Genomic DNA, 22,180 nt, shown 5'->3' on the forward strand with positions numbered 1-22,180 from the left:
ATTCTAGGACAATACAGGCATATTCAGACAGCAAGGGACAAGGATGACACAATCACAGACACAGTATGATCAAAGTTTGTGTGAGTCTTCAATATCTGTACAGATATTTTCTAGTGCAATGACTCAAAGGAAGAGGAAATCCCATTGCACCCAATGATTCTGTGGGCACATCACACCATAGAAATAAGGCAAAACCCCTGGATTTCTCCTAGAAACTCTTAGATTAAAAGGAGACTGGCTGGAACTTAGTTTCCATGATGGTATGATCACCCATAAACATTCTCTAGGTGCAAGATCAATATCTCACATCTATATATTGAAAATTGTACCATTAGGCCATCTCAATTTTTCTTTTCATTGCAGGTGCAGAAGAAGCATTTACAGGTTTAAGGTCCATGGCTGGGGGCTCTGCCTCTCCCACAGCCTGATGTGGGATACTGGACCATGAACACACCCACAGCTTTTCCACAGAAACCCAACCACCATCACTGGGGTGGTTCTGGATTTTTTCCTTCTTCCCTTTGGTGAAGGTTGTAGGAATGCACCCCACACCTGAGCAGGTGTTTCCATATTAGAAAAGGTTTAAGACTCACTCCTTGCTGTTCTTGTAAGGTAAAGTACCCAGAAACTTCTTTGCTGTCCTGACAGTAATTGGTGCAATGCCAAGACAAAACCACTAATAAGTCTCTTTAGCTGTTCCTCAGAAATGTAGCTATTGTCTATTGGGCTGTTTGCCAAAAAACCCCACCTAAATTGTCCAATACTTAAAGGAGAGCACGAGGCTTCTCAGCACATTTTTGGGGTGTTGTAGCAGGTATGTGGGACCTGCCCCGACACTGTGCTTGGCTTTATTATTTTGTTTTGTATTATTCTCTTATTTTATAAAAACCTTTTTCTTTTTCAAGACACACTCGACATCTCACAAAGTTATTTAAGCCATTTTCTGTGAGGTGATAGACACCCCCAGAGGTATTGAAACCCTTGCAGAGCTGAATACATCTGGCTCTTTGAGAAATTCAAGAGAAGGTCAGTGGTTGACATGAAGCAGGAGAACCACCAGTGAAGGCAAAGAGGATTTGCTGGGCTATTGCTCCATCCTCAAGGCCACCGTAAATGCTCTCAAGGCACCCACGTGTCCAACCACCCCATTTCATGCCAGTTTCGTGCTCACCGAGGTGCAAGCTCCCAGGGAATTCCAGGTAGGGGCTCTGTCCGTAGGAATTGACTGCAGACACTCTGAACTGGTAGTCAGCCTCTTCTGACAGGTTGCTGACTGTGAGCTCGGGGACGGGGACGTGGGACTCGTGGCACCTCACCCAGGTGAAGCCGGTGAGTTTCTTGCGCTCCACGATGTATCCGTCGACTGGAATGGGCCGGTCCATCCTCGGAGGGGACCATGCCAGTGTCACTGAGGTTTCTGTTTTATTTTTCACCACAGGGTCAGCTGGGGGTTGGGTGGGAGGTTTTTTAGGAGCTGTGCAAGGAAAAGAAACAAAGCAAAACAGAGCAGTGAGTCACATCAGAGTGGAAAGGCCAAAATGGCTTACGCCAGACTAAAAGTTCTTCTTGCTCAATAAACCTCCATAAAACGTTGATGCGAGATGGAAAAGCAAGAGAATAGATGTAAGATGTTTGGGGCTGCTTTACACAAAGATCACAGAATCATTATCATCCCAGATCAAGTCCAAACTTTGATGTCCAATACTTCTATTGCACAGCTAAACGTAAGTGATTTTCTACACAATATTAAAACTGTCAACACAACCAGAGAGTCTTCAACAAATGTTTTGTAGGCTTAAATCTTTAGTGCTGGATACAGATCCACACTTCTTCCCTTCACAGCTCCTGGACAATGCAGAGTAACACACAGCTTCTTATTTTCACTTAGAAGATGGGTAAAACCATCAGCAAAGTTGTTCAAATCTTTTAAGAGTTATGGAGACCTCAGTTTGTCACTAAGGCTTGGATATTCCCTGCAGCCTCTTTCATCTGTGTATTTGTCCTGCTCCTGAATTTTATGCTACCCCTACTCAGAAGCTGTAATATTGTCTCCCAAGAGTGATACCATTTGGGATCTTTGTTTTACTAATTCATGAAGAACCAGCTTTTGGGATTGGGGAATTAACTTCAAAAGGAAATTACATAACGACATGTCCCCACTATGAGAACCAACTTTTGAGGGGATGTGGCTATTTTATGGTACCTGAGGCTACAAACATATTCCTGTGGGTATTTGCATAACGAATATTTATTTTTACCCTTTCGTTCCTCATGAACCCTTCAGAGAAGGCTCAAGTCCCATCAGGATTACTCACTACATGCTGCCACTCATATGGTCAAGAGGAATTATCTGATGTGCTCTAGTTACACCTCTACTGACAAGGCACAGGATTCATTTCATTTAATTTTGGCTATCTGAAAGGCGTCTGGGTTAAGCCAGTCAACCAGACTCCAGCTGGGATCCCATGAACAGCACACTCAGGAGCAATCAATCCAACTTAAAGAAGGTGTGGGAGGTGGGTGAAACAATCACAGAGTGGACATACTCAAGAATTCCTGACTGTAGATGGAGTCTATTGATGAGCCTAAACTAAAAACTGAGCTCTGGGACAACTGAGCTCCTTTCTGCATCAGTTTCCCCATCTTTAAAATGGGCGTGGTAACAACGCAAAGCTACAAATAATACACAAACATTGCCTGTACATTGTAAAAGATACCAGAACAGCCACCACCAACCTCGTCCAGCTAATTGAAAAAGATGTGGACATAGTACACAGGATTCTCCAAGCAGTAAATCCGATACGCACAAAGTGTAAAAATAGGAAATCTCGAGGCGATACGCTTTTCCTTCCTTACATAAATAGACACAGAAGTGTTTGGGGGTGCACAGTTACCAGCCTGTCAGTAACTGCTGGTCACAGATAGATGTCAAAGGTCCCATTAAGGTAACACTAAGCTGAACACTAAGCCCTGGAATGAGATCTTTCGACCTTGCCATCAGAAATGGTAACGCAATATTTTCTCCAGCAATACCTGTTTGTGGGAAGGCAGCTTCTCATAATTTCTATTCCATTAATCAACACTTTCTTCATAATTTAAACAGCAGAGTCTGAAATCAAACTGAACTTTATTGTTCCCACTGTATAGGTGCTTGTTTGGATGTTACAGCTTTACAAATACCTTAGAAACTGTCACGAAGACCAAATGTGACACTTTCCTCATTTTTTCCTCATTTCAGTTCAATAGCATCAGAATGCCCAAAGTTTAGATGACATAGCAGTTACATATCTTTTAAATAAATTATTCCATTTTGCCACAGACTAATTGCAGTGGTGGGAGAAAAGAAGAATTACTCTTAACAAATTGTGACTGGAGTGGATGATTTCTTCATATATGAACCAGAACTGCAACACAGACAGAAATCAAGTGTATTTTTTTGTCTTAAATAAAGCAGATTTTCCCTGGGAAATGCAGTGGCATCAAAATAATGCCAAATAAAATTAGGCAACTTCACCAAAATTTCATTTCAAGTCCAGTCTTGACAATGTTGCACCTGCTGCTACTGCTCTGTCAAGTAAGAAACGTTTGTGCCATGCTCTTTCCCCAGCACTGCTTCTACCCAGAGAAGCTGTAGAAGCTCCATCCCCAGAAGTGTTCAAGGCCAGGTTGGACACAATGGAAAGTGTCCTTTGTAAAGACGGACACTTTCCATCAGACCAAGATTCTCAGGACACTTTCCATCAGACCAAGATTCTCAGGTCAATCAAGAATTGACCAAGAATCAATTGGTCTAATGGAAAGTGTCTCTGCCCACAGCACTGGGTGGAATGTGATGATCCCATCCAACCCAATCCACTCCATGACTCTTCAGATATTCCCTCTGTTTTGGTCCCTCCAAACCTCTCATTACACTTACAGTCAGGCTGTTGGCTTTTTGTGGTGGACATTCACAGAATGACCAGGCTGGAAGAGACCTTCAAAATCATCGAGTCCAACCCAGCCCTAACGCCTCAACTAAACCATGGCACTGAGTGCCACATCCAGTCTTTCTTAAAACACATCCAGGGATGGTGACTCCACCACCTCCCCGGGCAAGCCATTCCAGTACTTTATCACTCTTCCATGAAGAACTTTTTCCTAATATCCAACCTATATTTCCCTTGACATCAAACCTTTAGCTGCTTTTGGACACCAAAATAATCACGGTGGCACTTGAAACAACAGCGCTGCCACGGGAGCAGCCACAGGAAGACACAACAACGAGGCCAAACAAAAGAGAAGCTTACTGGTCACAGTGAACTGGGTGGTAGTCCTGCTTTCATCAGCCAGGAAGGCAATCTCACCAGCATCTTCCATCTTACACTCCCGGATGGTCATGGTGTGCTGCTTGCCAGAGCACGTGATGGAGATTCGGTCGCTGGGTTTCACCTCCTCTTTGTTTTTCAGCCACCGGATGTTCTGGCAGTCGTTGTCCAGCTCCACACAGAAGGTGGCTGTGTCGTTGATGAACACGGCAGTCTTCCGTGGAAGTTTCTTTATGATGTTCCCTTCAAATTACAAAATAATCATAGTCAGACAAATGGCAGATATTAAAGCATGTTTGGCATCACCAGACCATCCAGACTGAAACAGGGCTAGTCCACGCCCAAGCAAAACATTACAGACACCATGCAGAAATAAATCAATTAATTTTTTTTGTAAATAAATTCCAAGGCTCTGAGTCACACAGAACAGATGACCCCAAGGACTCATTTTGGCCTTCAAAGAGAGAAAAGCAAATCTTTTTTTGACTGCAGTCACTCAGGCGTCTCGTCTACCAAACAGAACCAGTTGCTGGTAAACACAAAATATACATGGCCAAATTTGACAGCTTTCACTGCCCACATATGCTGGGAATTCAAGTTAAATCTTTGCTGAAGTAGGTCAGTCTTAAGCCAGACAGGTCTCTCCTCTGCCTTTAGGATTGCGCCTCCACCAAAGTAACCAACATAACCAACACGGCAAACACAAAATTTATTTGAATTAGTGAGACACTAAAAATCTCAGGTTTCTTCTTAGCATCAACATAGAAATTCACATTGAATGAATTTATGTCCTTTCCAAGTGACTGTGATTATCATCCCTTACTAGGATAACCTCAAAGCTGTAAGATGTGACTATTCACAGAAAAATTGGACAGACCATGAGGAGACCACCCCAAATGACCAATGGTGACTGGCTCTAGCTCCAGAGCGGTCCCTGAGAGGTGAAAGAGGCTTCACCCACGGAGATCACCCAGAGCTGTTTAATGAACAGCAATGCTGAATTCCCTCATGAAGTAACAGATCAGGCACAGTCTCACCACAAGATTCAAGACCTGATTCTCTGCTTATCCCCCTCCTTGACCTCTCTGCCCTCAGCAGTGTCCTCATCCCACAGCCCTTTACCTCCTGCCAAGCTTTCACATTGTCCCAACCCCACGCTGCTCTCTCCAATCCCCTCCCAGGGCAGGCACAAGGCTCCCCCAGGAAAGCTCTGCCTGCTTTCCCTCCAGAGAGCTCCACCTGGCTCAGTCACTCTCTTTTGGATGGAACATACCACTAAGGCACAAACAAGTGAAAAAAATACCAGCTGTCCTATTGGGACCAAACACACTTACGGGGTGGGCGAGTCCAAACCTAAAGGAAGGTGCATCAAAAAGATGTCAGTCTGAACTCTCTCAAGTCTCTGGACTAAACTTTACCTTCTGCATCCACCTCTGTCCACTTCCAGCTCTTTACTGGTGGTACAAAAAGGAATTTCCACGAGGATGCACATCACCCAGCTGTTTTGTAGCAATTTATATACGAAGAATTGCTTCTGGTTTCACTGGGAGTATACTCAGGCTTCCACTGAGTCAGGACAAGATTAATCCTAGAGCTGTGGCAGTCTCCAGTGCCTGCAGCTCTGGGGTTTGTGTCTACTCACTTAGAGACACCCACACCATACCCAACTACACCTACTGCCACTTCAGTCTGAACCACCAGACCCAGGACACTTGGACATGACCATCCACACTTTGTCCTTTCCTTGTCCCCTTTCCAAACCCCAGAGAACAGCTCCAGCCACCAGGGGTCTGGGGCATGGATGTGTTTTCCAATCTAAACCATGCTGGTGTTGGCTGCAGCCTGCACCACACATCTGGCCACAAAGCACAGCTGCCAAACCCCCTTTCCATTGTGGTCAGCACCACTCCTGGACAAGAGTCACCACTCTGTTCACTGGCCAAGATGTGTGTGACAGTGCCAGGGGACACGTCTGATGCCTTGGGTCATGTTAAGGTGATGCCTAAGGATTTAACTTTTATATTTTTTGGATTCTGTACTGCTTTAGTGTATAACTCTAAAACTCCATAGCCTGTCATCTGCTGTTCTCCTGTTTTATTCAGACAAAATAATTCCTCTCTGGGCCTGAAACTCAAGGGCACCTCACTGTTTCAGGCCCCAAGAGACGTAAAGAGCAGTGAACGGGGGGGAGAAAACTTGGAGTAAATTACTTCATTACCTGAAGTTGTAATTGAAGGATTAACCCCTGGTATGTAAATGAACCAAAATGGTAACTGTATGAAAAACTCGTGACCATCATCCATCTCGGGTGTAGCCCCTCGGAGGCTTTTGACAGCCCAAGGTGTACCTATTGAAGGCCTTTAACAAACACTCACTTTTATTCTCTTAATCTTGTCTAGCCTCTGTTTAGGTCACCACTCCAAGGCATCAAAGAGAAGCCTACAGGGCCAGGCTACAGCTGAAGGAAGCTTCTTTCAGCATGGGTTCCCACTGGGTGACATCTTGTACAACACAGCCTGTCCCTGCTTTGTGTCCCTGTGTCCAGAGACACCCTGACAGGAGCCCCAGGGACCCACTGACCACATTTTCCCACCGTAAGGGACCCTGCTCCTCTTCAGTGCCCACATGGATGGGGTCAATTCTGCTCACAAGGTCAAATCCCACACTTTTGGCCCATCTGAAACACCAAGAGCCTTTTGTACCTTGGACAGAGAGCTCTGCAATGGTCCTGCTCCCTTCCTTCATCTCACAGATGTAGACAGCATCGTCGTCCGTGGTGACGTTCTGCACGGTGAGCCGGCGGTAGGTGCCCTCCTCCTCGATGTTGTACTTCTTGCTCTGCTGGAGCTTGGTCTCCTCCTTGAACCAAGCTGTCTCCGTCCCAGGAGCGGGCACTTCACACTGGAAGGTGGCAGATTCCTTCTCCCTCACTTCGAGGTCCTGCAGTTTTGCCTTGAAGGGTATGGTGGGTTCTTAAGAGGGGAAAAACAGGAAGGAGAAATAAGAGTTTACGATGAGAGTAGGTTTGGATGGGAATTTAGGGAGAAATTCTTCTCTGTGAGGGTGGTGAGGCCCTAACATAAATTGCTCAGGGAAGCTGTGGCTGCCTCATCCCTGGAAGTGGTCAAGGCCAGGTTGGAGTAAAAGGCCTTAAAAGGAATCCTTCCAGAACTGGTTTAATGACAAACCAGCTGGTCATGGGACAGAGCACAGGGCAGAAATTCCAGGTGAGAGTGAGCAGCTGAGCTCGTGCAAGAACCAATGTTTTAAGGTTTATACAGCAGAAATAAGCTCAGCTGAGTGATCTAAAAGGGCACAGAGAGCTGTGAGGTGGCTGTGCACAGCCAGATGTGGGGGAAAGCACAAAAGGAGGAGTTTTCTGTTCTCCCCACCAGCACCAAAGACTCTGCATAAGCTTTTGTCAATGAAAATAAAAGAAATAGAGAATGACCCCCAGCCTCCCAACTGCCTCATCCCTCCTCCAGCAGAGGGGCTGCAGTGCTCCGGCTGAGGGCCAAACCCAAGCAGAGATCAAACACACAAGGCAGCTGCATGACAGTGAGGGAAGTCATTTTCTGAACTGAACAATGCCGAATTCCAGCGACAGCTGCGCTGTGACATCACCCTGATACCCCAGCCCTAAAGTGGAGAAAGGGGAGCTGGACTGATGAGGACAGCCGGCGGTCAGGGCCACGGGACTGCTGCCACAGTCACGTCACACACTTGGATTAGCCAGTGCTGATACATTGCTCATGCTTCGTGAGAGATCGTGCCTTGATATGTACCTTTACCTTCCAACAACGGCTGTGCCAGCTCCCAGCTGGTTTTTGTGACTCCACCCTGCCTTGCCACCCTCACAGTTAGGAATTTCTTCCTAATATCTGATATAAACCCGCCCTCTTTCAGTTTAAATAAGGTACCACACTCTAAAGGCTTGACAGGACACCTAGAGGGAGCAATGCTAACCCCAGGACTACCTGGGTTGTTATCCTGAGGCTAAAACCTGACTGGGAACCCATACAATATGTCCAGGAGCAGGAAGGTGACACTGACTCACCACACCAATTTGGTCTTTCTTTTTTTTCTTTTTTTTTTTTTTTTAAACGCCTAAATACACCTCAGTTAAAGGCAAGACAAAGTCTTGCCCTGAAAAGCCTTCAGCTGTGGTTACATAGATCTGCTCTATCCATACTCCAGATGGTGATTATCCTTTTTTCCTGATTCTTTTTTTCAGGGTTAGATAAGTTATTATGATGAAATTCTTTATTCAGAGGGTGAGGAGGCCCTGGCACAGGGCACCCAGAGAAGCTGTGGCTGCCCCAGGGTCCTTGGAAATGTCCAAAGTCAGACTGGATGAGGCTTTGAGCAACCTGGGATAGTGGAAGGTGTCCCTGCCCATGGCAGGGGTTGGAAGGAGATGAGGTTTAAGGTTCCTTCCAAGCCAAACCATCCTGGGATTCTGTGAGGCCAAGCAAGCTTTGCTCAGAAGGATGCAGCCCTCTGGCAGGAGGGAGGCTGGAGCTGACCCTGGGAACACGCAGACCTGCACAGGGGCCAAAAAGAAACACAAGCTGCACCTGAGAAACACACAAGTGTATTGCCATACTTGGAGCAGCTGGCCGTATCATTAACCCCTCTCCCTTTACAGTCCACTAAGCAGTACCTAAAGTGAAAAAAAAAAAAAAAAAAAAAAAAAAAAAAAAAGCAGCTGTTCCAGGAAAAAGCTCTTAAAACATTCAAGCACAGAAGGGTTAGTTGACTCTTATGAGCATGATGCAGTAACAACACTGCTCTCCCAGCCAGGGAAAGGCAGTGCAAGGCTATCTTTGGCAGCCTGGGGTCACAGATATCCTCTGAAAACAACTCTGCTTTCGTCCTGCTGACATGTGCACACATGTCTTATCTCCCTCTGAATGGAGCTTCGGAGCAACAGCAGCTGATAAACTGAACTGAAGCCTGGGATGAACCCAGCCCGGGGCTTTTGGAGATGTGAAAGTGCTTCCAAACCCCACCATCCTGCTCCTGAGCGTATCCTCATGCTCTTTACAAGATCTAGAATGTGCCTGGTCAGGCAGAGGGGGTTTGATTTGTGTCAGGGGACTACAGAAGGACCACACGTCTCCTGAGAGCAGGCATCCCAAATCATCTGGCCCATAACCAGCCCCACACCCAGGTCAGAGAGGTGCAAATCGGAGAGCAAATAAGAGAGCTGCCAAAACCTGCCCACTGGGAAAAATGTCAGAGGCACAGCAGAGCAAACTACTGAGGGGGCACAGAGCAAGGGCAGCTCATGGAATTAGCAGGAAACTGCAAGAACTTAGATCAGAGATTAATTTTGCTGCTTATCCTGAGGAGATATTTCTCCAGTCTGTCATAGGCTTTTTTATTTGGTCCATAGCAAGCAAAGTGGCAATGAGATGATGTTATTTTTAAAAAGCAAGTCCTGCTAACACATATTTTGCTAAGAATAGGTGCAGCCTGCAAAGAAGCCCAATGTTTACTTAACTTTACCAAGGCACATCTGTCCTCTCGACCTCACTTTTTCACTTGCCTACATTTCCTCTTTCTTATTGCTGGAATTCTCACATTTATTATTCCAGAAGCAAGTTTTCCCTCTGCCTAATGAAAATGATCCAGGAAAGGTAAGAATATGGAAAACCCTCCCAGTGAGAGCTGGCTAAAGGTGGAGCGACAAGCTTCCACCATCCTGAGCCTTTGATCTTCCTAGTTACCGTGCTTTCCAAATTTCCTTTCTACCTCCTCATTTCTCAAGTTGCAATTCTCTTTCAGATCCCCAGTGTGACTGCCATGACAGTGGCCATCCAAAATCACATCTGATCAGAGGGAGAACAAAGTGGCCTCAGCACCAGGGTGTTTTTCCCATCTCCATCCTGTTTGGCTTGCAACCTTTAACCTTCTCATCCAGTACCTGGTTACTTTATTCAGGGACTCCAGTGAACACAGTCTGGCCCAAGGTGGAGACCTGAATTCTGTTCTCACCAACTTTACACATGGCCTAGGGAAATCTCCAAAGTCTTTAGGAAACCCAAGCTGGTTATTTATGTTCTTCCCATCCTCCCCACTCCTTGATTTGCTAAAGGTTTATTCTTGGGAAGAATTTCCCCAAATTCTTTTACAGATCACGTCTCAGAGTACAGATTGTGATTTTATCTCCGTTCCAGACACACTTCTGAATCTAATCAAGCTTCAGTTTTCCTTATTTAGGAGAGTGATTCTCTGCCCTGTAGCCTTTCTTTGAGATTTAAGTCTGATTCACTAAATCTCATTTAGGAACAGCTCAAAAATCCCACCCCCTCCATTTTTTTTTCCCCCATCTCAGTGAGCTTTAAGCCACAGGTTCAGCAAGTGTTCACAAATATTGGGTTCTTGGGTCCCTAGGATCTAGATTGACAGAATAGAGGAGGTTTTTTATGGATGTCACATCCCTGGAAATGATCAAGGCCAGTTTGAACAAGGCCCTGAGACACCTGATCTAGTGAGTGGCAACCCCATGGCAGGGGGTTGGAACCAGATGTCCTTTAAGGTCCCTCCCAGCCCAAACCAATTTTGATTCTATAATTCTAAGGGTGGCTGCTTGGAGAATTCAGCCTCTCCTACATGGCTGAGCAAAGAGTTTTCATGGTGAGATGATCTCCCTCCCTAAGCCTTGCAGCAGAAGAACCAATGGCATCACCAGTGACACAAACAACAGAATTAAAAGTTTTTTTCGCTGCTGCATCATTCTGACCCGTCTTGGAAGGGCTGAGAAGAACTCCTGGTGACACAAAGGAGAGTCGTTTATCAGGGCCTAATTATAGCCAACACACGTAGATTTTCCATGGCAGCCTTGGCCTGGAGAGGGAGCCAAACGTGGTACAGCGTAAAAAAGAATCAATCCATAAACATTTCCACTTCAGCCTCCTGACTCCCAGGCAGCTCTGGACAACAGACGTGGGTCAATAACCTTTTCCCATGGTGCTTGCTCCCAGACTGGCTGCTTCCCTTGCTCTCCCCACCTCCTTTGGAACAGGTTGCAGCCATGAGAGCAATAAGATAAGCACAGGCAGAGCAGGGGGTGTTCGTTTTTGCAAGGTGTTGGGCAGGGAAGTGAGCTTAATCCATCCTCAAAGTGATCACCCACCAAAGGGCCAGGATTGATCTTCAGCTCTGAGTCCTGTCTGGAACAGGACAAATGCCCTTCCCCGCACCACTCAGCACCTCCAAGGGACAGCGATGGGTGGGACAAGTGCCAGTGAGTTCCAGGGATCAGGTGTCACTGATGGACACAGGGCCTGAGCCACTGATGGGAAAGACTCTGAATGTAAAAGGAGAAGTCCAAAAAAGGGAAAACAGAAAATCAAATAACACCTAAGAGTCTTAAAGATGAGTATGAAATACAGATAAACCCTACTTATTTGGATTTCAAATTTATTTTGCTGCCAGTGAAAAAATCATCAGCTTTACCACTCGAGTGACAAAATCCTTTGTCTCTGATGCTCATTTACAGGTGCTGCCTGGGTTGCAGACTGCCTGCTGTCCCCTTGCCAAATGGGAGAGCAGCTGGAAAATTTAGAGCTTCCTGGATTGTTCAAGGCCAGGTTGGAGCAACCTGGTTTGGTGGAAGCTGCCCCTGCCCATGGCAGGAGGTTGGAATGAGGTAATTTTGAAGACCTCTTCTACTTCAAACCACTCTGGGATTCTGTAAAAACTGTGCGTCACACTTTTGTTGCCATCCTGAAGAACTTGGTCTGACCTTCACAAGTGTGGAGTGACGCCCTGAAGGAAAGTTCTTCACCACTGGCTATGGCAAAAAAAGGCATCCTGGTCCTGGGAGGTTTTCTGGGAGCATTCAAGGAACACAGACTACCCAGGAACTCAAGCTGGGAGAAGGCTGAAGAGCCTGGCAAGAACAAGGCTGCTGGTGGGTCACTGTACAGGAAAACTGAGCTGGACTGTAATTAGAGTTGGAGTAGGTCCCCCCGGGGATCCAAGGCAGCCTGACACGCTCATCTTGTAGGGAGAGGTTTCCACTACTGCTGCAAATGGTATGTCTGAGTAAACCCCATGGTGAACACAAACCCAGATGTGATTAAAGCCTGGAGGGTCATTGGCAGTCACTGACCTAGAGCAGGAGAACGGATCTCTTACATCACTGTAAAACCAGGACTGGTGGGAGCCCTAGGGATCAGGTGCATCCCAGCTGCCCCACAACCAGACAGCTCTACCCCTCTTTACTGCCCTTCCTAAAAACCACCAGCAATGGGAATCTCTCCCCAGGTCATCTATTCAAGAGCACAAGCCCTTTCCACCAGGAGGGCTTTATCCACATCGAAACACGCTCCCCCACAGCAGTTTGAAGGCAGAAGTTTTGTTCAAACCCCCACCCCAACTCAAGAGCATGTCCTTGCAGGCTCATCCACCCTGCTGAGAACCACAAGCACCCACCTTTGACGGTGACGAGCACGGAGCTGTAGGTCTGCCCCGCCAGGTTGGAGGCCGTGCAGGTGTACAGCCCATTGTCCGTCTGCTTGCAGAAGAGGATCTTCAGCACAAAGTTCTCCTGGTCATCCTCGTAGATGACGTGCCGCCGGCCTTCCGAAATGACCTCGTTGTCCTTCTTCCACACGATCACGGGCTTGGGCTCGCCCGTCACATAGCAGCTGAGCTTGGCGTGCTTGCCCTCGGTGACGCTGCACATGCGGGTCAGCGCCCCAAAAGTGGCGTTGCGGGCGCCTTTGGTCAGTCCCGCCGCCCGCTCGTAATCCCGGGACAGGCTGTACCCAATGCTGGACAGCCCCTCTACTGCGGAGTAAGACTGGGCAGAGGTAGAGTCCAGAGTGCCGTGGGAGATGTCCATCTTCCTGATCTCCTCCCGCCTCTTCTGCAGGTGGGACAGCAAGGAGGCCGTCTTGCCGCAGCTGCTGTCCAAGTTGCTGCTGCCCGGGTTGGAGGAGCCGTGCGTTCTTTCCACCACCAGCGCAGCTGAGGCGCTGGCGGAGCCAATGAGGTTCTCTGCCCGGCAGGTGTAGGTGCCACTGTCCCCCAGCTGGGCACACTGGATGGTGAGAGCGTTGGATTCCCCAGCAGACTCTATCTGGAAGCGTCCAGCATCCGCCTTGTTCCTCAGGTACCTGCCATCCTTCTCCCAGTTCACCGAGAGGGGAGGGCTGCCCTGGACTTTGCATTTGAACATGGCGTCTTCTCCCAAGGTTACTTTGATGTTGGAAGGTTTCTGGATGAAGTAAGGAGCTGACTCCGTGACTGTGGTCTCCTGTCCCACTTGGATGCTGACGGCAGCAAAAGCCTCCCCGATGGTGTTCTTGGCCCGGCAGATGTACTGGCCACTGTCCTCCAGGCTCAGGTCGTAGATGGTTAGCCGGTACAAATCCCCATCCTCCGTGGTTTTAAACCTTCCCCCAGACTGGACGGGAAGTTTATCCTTTTCCCAGCTCACCACTGGGATGGGGTTCCCAACGATCTGGCAGCTCAGGGTGGCATCCTTTCCTACAGACACCATAAACGCCTTGGGCCGGGTCAGGAAGCGCGGGACCCCGCTGAGCGAGCTGTAATCCATCCTGGCTTCCTTCCTAAAGGGGGACAGAGAAAAGTGTCAGGAGAGAGCGGGGCAGAGGGTGCAGCCCAAGAATGGCTGCACTCCTGTGGTATCAGGGTGTTTGTCACCTGGAACCCTCATGTTTTCAATGCCCTTCTCAATATGGGTGAGAAGGTCTCAGAATGTTATTGGTCTTGAGGATTTCTTGTATTTGAGGTTAATAAAGTGCTGGATAATGTAGCTCTTCCCCACAGAGCTTCTGGGAAAAACAGAACTCTTTGGGCTGTTCATACAGTTGGAACATGATGATGCCTTTCATCTGTGGCACTCAAAGTGATCTGCACAAAAGCTGTGTGACAGATGGGCTGGTTCTGCAACCACAAGGAAAAAACTGGACACTACATTCTGTGAGAAATTCTGCCCATCAAGACACCACCTCCATCACAGAATGGTTTGGGTTGGAAGGGACCTTGAAGATCATCTCATTCCAACCCTCTGCCCATGGGTAGGGATGTCACCCCCTAGACCAGGTTTTCCAAGAAGATTTGAGTGCACCATTTCTCTTTAAGCTGCTTAACCTCTTTGGCCTCATGATGCCAGACCCCTCTGTCCTGGCAGCTCCTGTCTGAGCCACAGGAGTGGTCCTGCTCCAGGTGAGCACATCCCTGCTTTTTTACCTTCAAAGTGCTGCACACAGCAGGACCAGGGCTCTGCGTGCTGTATCTCAGAAAGGAAATAAAAGCCAGTCAGTGAGACAGAAATATCCTTCTTAATCCTACAGCAGTTTGGCTTCCCTGCTGGCCACACACCCACCCACTCTCTCACCCAATGGCAGGTGCTCTCACCATCTCCCCACCCTGCTTCAGCAGAAATCAATGGGAGCAGGCCAAAACCCTGCTTTAATTTCTTAAATCACCATTTCTCCATCCTCCTCCAGCTCCTGTTAGTGCATTTATGTTAACGCAGAAACCACTGATGGCATCAGGGAGTGACGGTTGGATCGACCTGCTGCATGACCTTCGGAAAAAATCACTTATTTTCCCAATTTCTTTTCTCCCCTCACACTTCTTTATGTCAAGATAGGGATGGGCTCACAAATAATTATATGCTCAGTGTATACATGACAATGTACTTGCTGAGCTAAATGATGTATTGTGCATGAAAATTAATTACATATTACAAATTTCATTCCATTTATGCTGCTGGGGATTGAAAAAGACAAGTTACAATTAAATCCATATACTGGAAAGGGGGTGGCACAAAAATACAAAATGTTTTTTGTTATGAGAGCCCAATAAACTTTTGGAAAACTGCCTCAGGCACAGGGTGGGATTCTTGGGGTTGTCCTGAGCAAGGCCAGGAGTTGGACTCAGTGGTCTTTGTGGGTCCCTTCCAGGATATTTTATGATTTTGTGACCATTACTATCATTCAAGATAGTATTGCTGAGCCAAACTTCAAACTTCATCTGTGTCACAGATCTAAGGCAAAACCAAGTGTAATCTTTCTACATTTAACAGAAAATATACACCATGTCCTGTCCTGTCCTATCCTGTGTCTCCCACTCCAAAGAACACACAAAATAACAAGAAGCAAACAAAGACTTTTCCTTTTAGATGAGATCGATCCTTCCCAAACTAATTCAATTTTGGTTGCTTTTGTTTCCTGGTATAGGGCAAATTTCATTACTCTGCCACAAATCTTTAGAAAATTAAGAAACAGGTTTCAAACATTAAATCTGGGAGGGGAATAAAATGTAATGGGGAAAATTTACTTTTAGTAAATGCTAAGAGGGTAAAGAATGATTAGACTTGCAGTCATCAGTTCTAAGACAAACTGATTTTCTGTTAAGTGGCCGCCTTCAGTACAAAGATCTCTTCTTCTCTTGGTCTCAAACTGGTCTAGAAATTTGTGAATTACTTTGAACTTCTCTGGACCCCCTCGTTACCTCCAACCTCTGCCCTCAGCTGAGCTTTAAAACACATTTTCCACAAACACTTGTGCAGCTTCAAGCAGAGAAGCTGCATGGATGGTTAGAAGGGGCAGAGAGGAGCCTGAGGCTTGAGCCAAAGTACACTGAAGTCAGTGGAAATTTCCACTGAAGTCAACTGATCGACAATCAGAGTCTTCTGCACATTTGGGGAAGGACCATTTCAATGTTCAGGAGGAGATGCTGAGGTTCAGCTCAACTGTGGCGAGCCCAGCAGAACCATTCACTGCATTAACTAAGAGTTAACAATCAAAACACAGACTCAGAGCTCATGTCCTAATATTTCTCAGCCATTAACTTGAATTTCAGGCTGCACTGTGCCACCAAAGCACTTGGATTCACCTTCAGAAGACACTGCCATGTCTCACCCTTCCTGGGTCAAATAGATGCATCACTCTGACTTATTTCCAGCTTTGTAGTAGCTAAAAAAGAGCTGAAAAATAGAGTTGCTTCACTTCTCCATCAAACTGGGCTCTTCATAACGTGGACAAGTGCCTTGAGCACTGAGGTGGCTGCAGAGACATGAGAGGAGCTGTTTGGGAACCAGCCAGGGACCTCTCAGCAACCAGGGGCTTCCCTCAACCCACCTGAGTGTTGTTTCCATCATCTGGGCCCCAAGACATCTTTCCATGCCTGGAGGACAGCTCTGCTCTGTTGGAGCAGGGTGAGGGCTCTCAAACGAGCAGGAACCCTGCTCACTTCCTAAAGTGCATCCTTCTCTCCCTGCCCTTCCATGCTAAGCTTTGCCCAAACACACTCCAGTTACTCTTGGTACCTCTGATAGTCGGGAACAGTCAAAAAACAGGGAAGCTCCTGCACCAGATGCCTGTTGGTTTTGCTCCTGGACCAAACTAGTGCAGCAAATCCATCCAAGACTCTTCTTCTCAGTGGCCTCAAGGTTCAGCCTCCATGTCCTCATCTGGTGTTTGCAACTCACTTCTCCCCCTCCACTGTAAGATCCTGTGTCCACAGACCTCCTATTGTGGGGTGAAAACTCACACCTCCTGCTCTCACCTACACCTCCAGCAGCTTTCACCATGGGCCCTCACACTCTAAGGTTTTTACACCATCGTGAACGGCCAGGATGCCAGAAGGAAATCCAGGGATCAGTGAAAACAGTGTGTGCTCATCATTATTTTAGATATTTTTCTAACATGGAAAGAAAACCAGGGTTTATTCCTTGCTCTGCTGCTGGCTTGCTTTTATAATTATGAGAAAGAAACTCCAGTTCTTGTATCTTTGATCCCCATCTGAAAAAGCAGGGGGAAAACTTGTTTTATGGGTGTGGAGAGCATGAAATCCAGCAAGAGGCATGAAATTCTAACCTACAGCAAGGATGAGGCTGTGGATGTATCTTAACACATCTACCAAGTTAGACAGGCTGCACTAGATAAATTACATTTTATAATTTCAGATGGGATAAAACACTTCACACTGGATTCTGATGATTTAGGAGCCAGGAGAAGACAGACCTGTGAATGTACTGGAACGACAAGATTTATTATTTCTGCTGTGTAACTTGTCAATCAACTTATTCAATAATTACTCTGATTTCAATTATTTACATGTTCACGCAAAATTCAAAAAAGCCCAGGAACTCTGAAACTTTTTTAAAAAATGGTAACTCTCTGCAAGTGCCAGGACAGCTCCCTTGGAAGCAACAGGACCAGCAACAAAGCATGAATAAAGCTAGTCAATGCAAATGCCCTTTCCAATAAATCTCAGACGTTTGCCAGTGTCATATTTCCCCATGTAATCCCTCTGTGATTAATCATTTGCAGCAGAGATCACATTCCCACCTGGGGTATTTCTGAGCACGCCAAAGGCAAACTGGCAGCACTTATAATTTTGCTTATGTCTTTATTCATTCGGATTTTCCCTGGTTTGTGTTTGGGGAAAGAGGCAGAACTGCACAGAGATGACAGATAATGCAAATAAATCACTGCCCTGGAGCCAACATGCAGCTGGTCCAGACCTCCTGTCCCACCACTGCCAGTGTCTGCCCAGGGGATGAGTGCCTTGCAGTGGGAACAACCACAGAGTTTTCCAGTTCCTGCTGGAGTACTCGGAAGTGGAACCCATCAGGAAGTGGAGGACCCTGAGGGTGGTGCCACCAAATCCCAGAATAGATTGGTTTGGATGGGGCCTTAAAGATCATCTCGTTCCACCCCCCTGCCATGGGCAGGGACACCTTCCACAATCCCAGGCTGCTCCAAGTCCCATCCAACCTCACCTTGGACTTCCAGGGTCAGCCACAACTTCTCTAGGCATTCTGTGCCAGGGCCTCACAGGGAACAATTTCTTCCTAATATTCAACCTATCCCTGCCCTCTGACAGTGTGAAACCACTCCTCCTTATCCTGTCACCCCACGCCTTGTCCCCAGTCCCCCTCCAGCTTTCCTGGAGCCCCATCAGGCCCTGGCAGGAGCTCTGAGCTCTCCCTGGAGCCTTCTCCTCTCCAGGTGAACATTCCCAGCTCTCCCAGTCTGGCTCCATCCCAACCTCCTGGGATTCACTGTGCAGTGCTGGCTGATTGGGTTGGTTTCACGTTGCTTCATTAATGCTGATCTGCACCTGGAAAGCCTTCAACAACCTCTGAGAGGGCAGAGGTCCCCCCATGGTAAATTGTCCCTCAAGCTGTCAGCAGCCTGTGATGAAGCTCTTTGTGTGAGAGAGGGTTAACAGATTATTCTCTGTCCCAGCCTTTCCATTCAAGGATTAGAAAGAGAATCCTGTCCGCCAGGCCTCAGGACAAAGAGCAGAAAGCACCGTGCAATCCATCTCACGAAATATTCCCCAGACAAAGGTGGCCATGAGTAGCAAAATCAGAGACTTTGGGGACATAATTACACCTAAGAGATCACCAAGGTCCAAACACAGATCAGACGCACAGAATTTCTCTCAACACCACATTAAAGCCCACCATGACCCTGATTGCTCATTTCCTCAATCCTCTTTTACCCTTTCTTTGCCCAAGTCAAAAATATGCTGATTTGAGGTATTTTTCTTGCCTTTGGAGTTTATGTTTCCTGAACTTCCTCTGCAATGCTAAATTCTAATCCTTTCAACTCCTTTTCCTGACAGGAAAGGCAGGATTTACAGTGAACCTCCTGTCTCTGAATCCTGAGCTTTCAAAGAACACCACTGAAACAGAAGCTCCAGATAAAAATCAAGGCAGCACCGGTATTACTGCAGTTTACATGAATTATCTGCTCGTATTGTTCCATCTAAAAACATCAGGAAATGGAATCTGTGGGTGGGAAGGGAAGTCGATGAGTTGTCAAATGGGAAGTTTGGGTTTCCTTTGATGTTTAAAATTCTGCTGAGGGAAAACAGCAGTAACCCGGCTGCCCTCTCGCTTCCAGCAGCCTCCCAGGGAACGGACAACTTTGGAATGGCACAAGTGTTGGGTGTCAGCTGCAGGTTGGGTGACATCAGCTGGGCTCTGGTGGGTGCCTGAGAGCCATCACACCAGACAGGGAGCTCTGGGGGTGAAATGAACACCAGCACACCTAGTGCTGCCTGCCCATGACATCCCCTAAATCGGGGCTCAGCGCGGATTTGTGCCAGCGCTCTAATCCAGGGAGGCAGGATTTATCCCGTTCCACCAGAGCAGGAACGGTATCTGTGGCCGAGGAGCTGGGCTCAGGGCTTAGCTTGGGCTACTCTGAATGCCACTCCAGTGAGGGAGAACTGATTTTGGCATGTCCAAAGGTCACTGGATGAGCAGATGGGAGAGGTTTCTGTGGCGGATCGGTCACTGGAGACGTTGGACACAGAGAACCCGCCGCACATGAAACCTTTTGCAAGGAGCTTCTAACTCAACTCAGAGTAAGGCTTGTCTGCATTCCCTCCCATCCACAGCCTCCATCCTAATCCAAAATCCACAGGAGATGTTGAGGAAAAGTTCACAGCAGGTCAGGGGCTGACACACTGTTAAACAGTGAGCAGCCCTCAGGGAAAAGAAGCTCGAGGCAATTCTGACCTTCAGGGTAAGGCTAAACATGCACCAAGTGCCTCAGAGGGACCAGCATCCCCTCATAATCCCCCTATTAATCCCTTACCAATAACCTGGATATTCCCAATGATTGGTGGCAAGCAAAGGTTCAACCATTTAGAAATTCCAACAAGGAGCAAGAACAAATCACGTGGTTTGTGCACGTCACCGGGCAAGAGGGTCAGATACCTTCCAGCCACGTTGGCAGCACACACTTCATAAAAACCATGACAGATTCAAGCCACTTAGATGATTCATATGGTTGAAACACTTACTATCTTCCCTCTCTGCAAAGACAGACCTATCTTACAGAACTCATCCCACTTTCAACTAGCTGGCCAGAAAACATTTTCCACCAACACACTAAGAGCTCCAAGAAACTCCATGCAGAGAAAGGATTTAATCCTCCTTGGGTTTCACTGCAACATGGGGACTTCACTTCACATTCCACCTTTGATGGAGCTACAAAACCACCCCTAAAACTGCACAAAGCAGCCCCTCAAGACTCCAGGGTAGCCACTTTTCATTCTATTTTTCTGAGCTTCCCAAGGCTGCTCTGACAACAGCAAAAGGCCAAAGCACCAGGGGGGTCTGGGCACACTGTGCTCACTCCTGTTCTGTGGGGCTGAGAATAAAGGAGACAAATGGAGAGAAAAGACACAAATTCTGGGGTTTCCACCCTGGAGACAGAAAAAGAGCGATGTAAATCTAGAAACTACATCACGAATTTCACCCAACTGCATTTTGCTTTACACATATACACATAGCCCTGGAGAGAAGCAGCTGTGGCAGAATCCCAGGGGAAAAAAAAAAAAAAAAAAAGAAAAAAAAAAAAAAGAAAAAAAAAAGAAAAAAAAAAAAGACTTGCGAAGCTAGAAAAGCTCCTGTCTTAGGCCATGTGATTTCCTACACGAGGGAGTTGCAGGATCACAGCTCCCATATGGACAAAGAATTCCCTCGGTGACAATCAGCCGCGGCTCCAACCCAAGCCCTTGTATTTTAACAAGTGGACGTCATTGTCATTACAGTCACTCCACCTCATTGAGCTGTAGGGCCCAAAATAGCCTCAGCTGTCGAGCTCCATCTCTCCCCATCTCCCCTCAGAGCCATTTGGAGAAATGGGAGGAGGGTGGGGGGTTGCAGAGTGAATCTGTATTGACACCAGAGAGGAGCTCAGAGGGAAAGAAATCTTGGCTGAAGAGAAAAGCTGCACTGAGATTATGCCGTAGAAATTAAACTTTTCAAAACGTTCCTTTCCGCCACCTCTCCCTATGTTTTCCAGGCTCTCCATGCTCAGTCTCAGATTTGGGGACAAAGTGTATCAAGTTGAGTCTACAGCTCTAAACCTGATTTTTTTTTCACTTTTCTGCTCTGGAGGCTGATCTTTGTTCAGAAGCAGTTCAGCAGAACAATCCACATTTGGCTCAGAGCAAAGGAAGGATGGGTTTACTACCTGCACCTTCAGCTCCATCCCAAACATGTTTCATAAGGCAAAACATCCTCCAGCAGGGCACGAAAACCACCTCACCCCTCCCTCAGCTATCAACAACCTTCTCCACTTCCTGCTGGACATCAGCATCCCCAAATCCACCTCTCCTTACAGCTGAAGGTTTTGGTCTTACCTGGAGTCTTGTCTGAGTCTGAGGAAGACAAAGGTCTGGGCAGAGGAAGAAAGAGCTGATTCCTACTGAGATGAAAGGAGGGGGAAGAGGGAAGAGGGGAACAGAGGACATGGGGAGACCATGTTGGCTTGGGTTTCCCCCCCTCTTTCCCCTCCAGGAAAATAAAACAGAAACCCCAGCGATGGCAGGGATGTGCAGCAGAAGGTCCCCCCAAGTCCCCTGGCAGTGGCTCTGCTGCCCAGGGTTAGGCTGTGCCACCCCCCCTCCGACCCTCCTCTGGGTTGTCCTCCTCCAGTCAAATCGCTGACGTGCTTCTCTTCCCCTCGGCAGCCCAGCTCCAAAATAGCTCTGGGTGTCATTTACCGGGGAGATTAAATTTCCTGCAGGACAGAGGAGAAAGGGCAGCGTTTTAGGGACTCGCTGGGACAGCCCAGCAACAGGAGGGGGAAAAAACCCCATCAGAAGTGAGCGTTTGGGTGGTGTGGGGGACAGGCTGGAGGGACAAGGTGGGTCAGAACCATTCCTCAAGGGTCCATCCCACAGCCAAGTGCTAAGTGTGACATGGGGACTCAGGAGCAGGCGGCTGCTGTCTTATCAGCATTGTACACTGGACAGGAATTCTTTCCCAAAGGCATCAGATCAATAGTAGGTTTATTTATAACCTCCCAGGCAGGAGCTGTTACAATGGCAAATCAACAGCAAGGTAATAATCCCAA

General features: G+C 47.4%; 1 protein-coding gene across 2 annotated transcripts in view; it reads right to left on the reverse strand.

The window, feature by feature from the left end:
- Positions 1 to 21,737, reverse strand: part of OBSCN (obscurin, cytoskeletal calmodulin and titin-interacting RhoGEF) — a 182,848-nt gene extending 161,111 nt beyond the window's left edge. For both annotated transcript variants that reach the window (XM_066201918.1, XM_066201928.1), the window contains exons 1-5: positions 21,465 to 21,737; positions 12,750 to 13,891; positions 7,007 to 7,276; positions 4,287 to 4,547; positions 1,172 to 1,474 (exon numbers count right to left, since the gene is read on the reverse strand). In XM_066201918.1, the coding sequence (XP_066058015.1) occupies positions 1,172 to 1,474; positions 4,287 to 4,547; positions 7,007 to 7,276; positions 12,750 to 13,878 (1,963 nt within the window). In that variant the 5' untranslated portion in view covers positions 13,879 to 13,891; positions 21,465 to 21,737. The remainder of the gene's footprint in view (positions 1 to 1,171; positions 1,475 to 4,286; positions 4,548 to 7,006; positions 7,277 to 12,749; positions 13,892 to 21,464) is intronic.
- Between the last annotated feature and the right edge of the window lie 443 nt (positions 21,738 to 22,180).

This window comes from Chamaea fasciata, unplaced genomic scaffold (assembly GCF_029207755.1).
Source record: "Chamaea fasciata isolate MVZ Bird 193981 ecotype frontalis unplaced genomic scaffold, bChaFas1.0.hap1 SCAF_1, whole genome shotgun sequence".
Classification (NCBI taxonomy): Eukaryota; Metazoa; Chordata; class Aves; order Passeriformes; family Sylviidae; genus Chamaea; species Chamaea fasciata.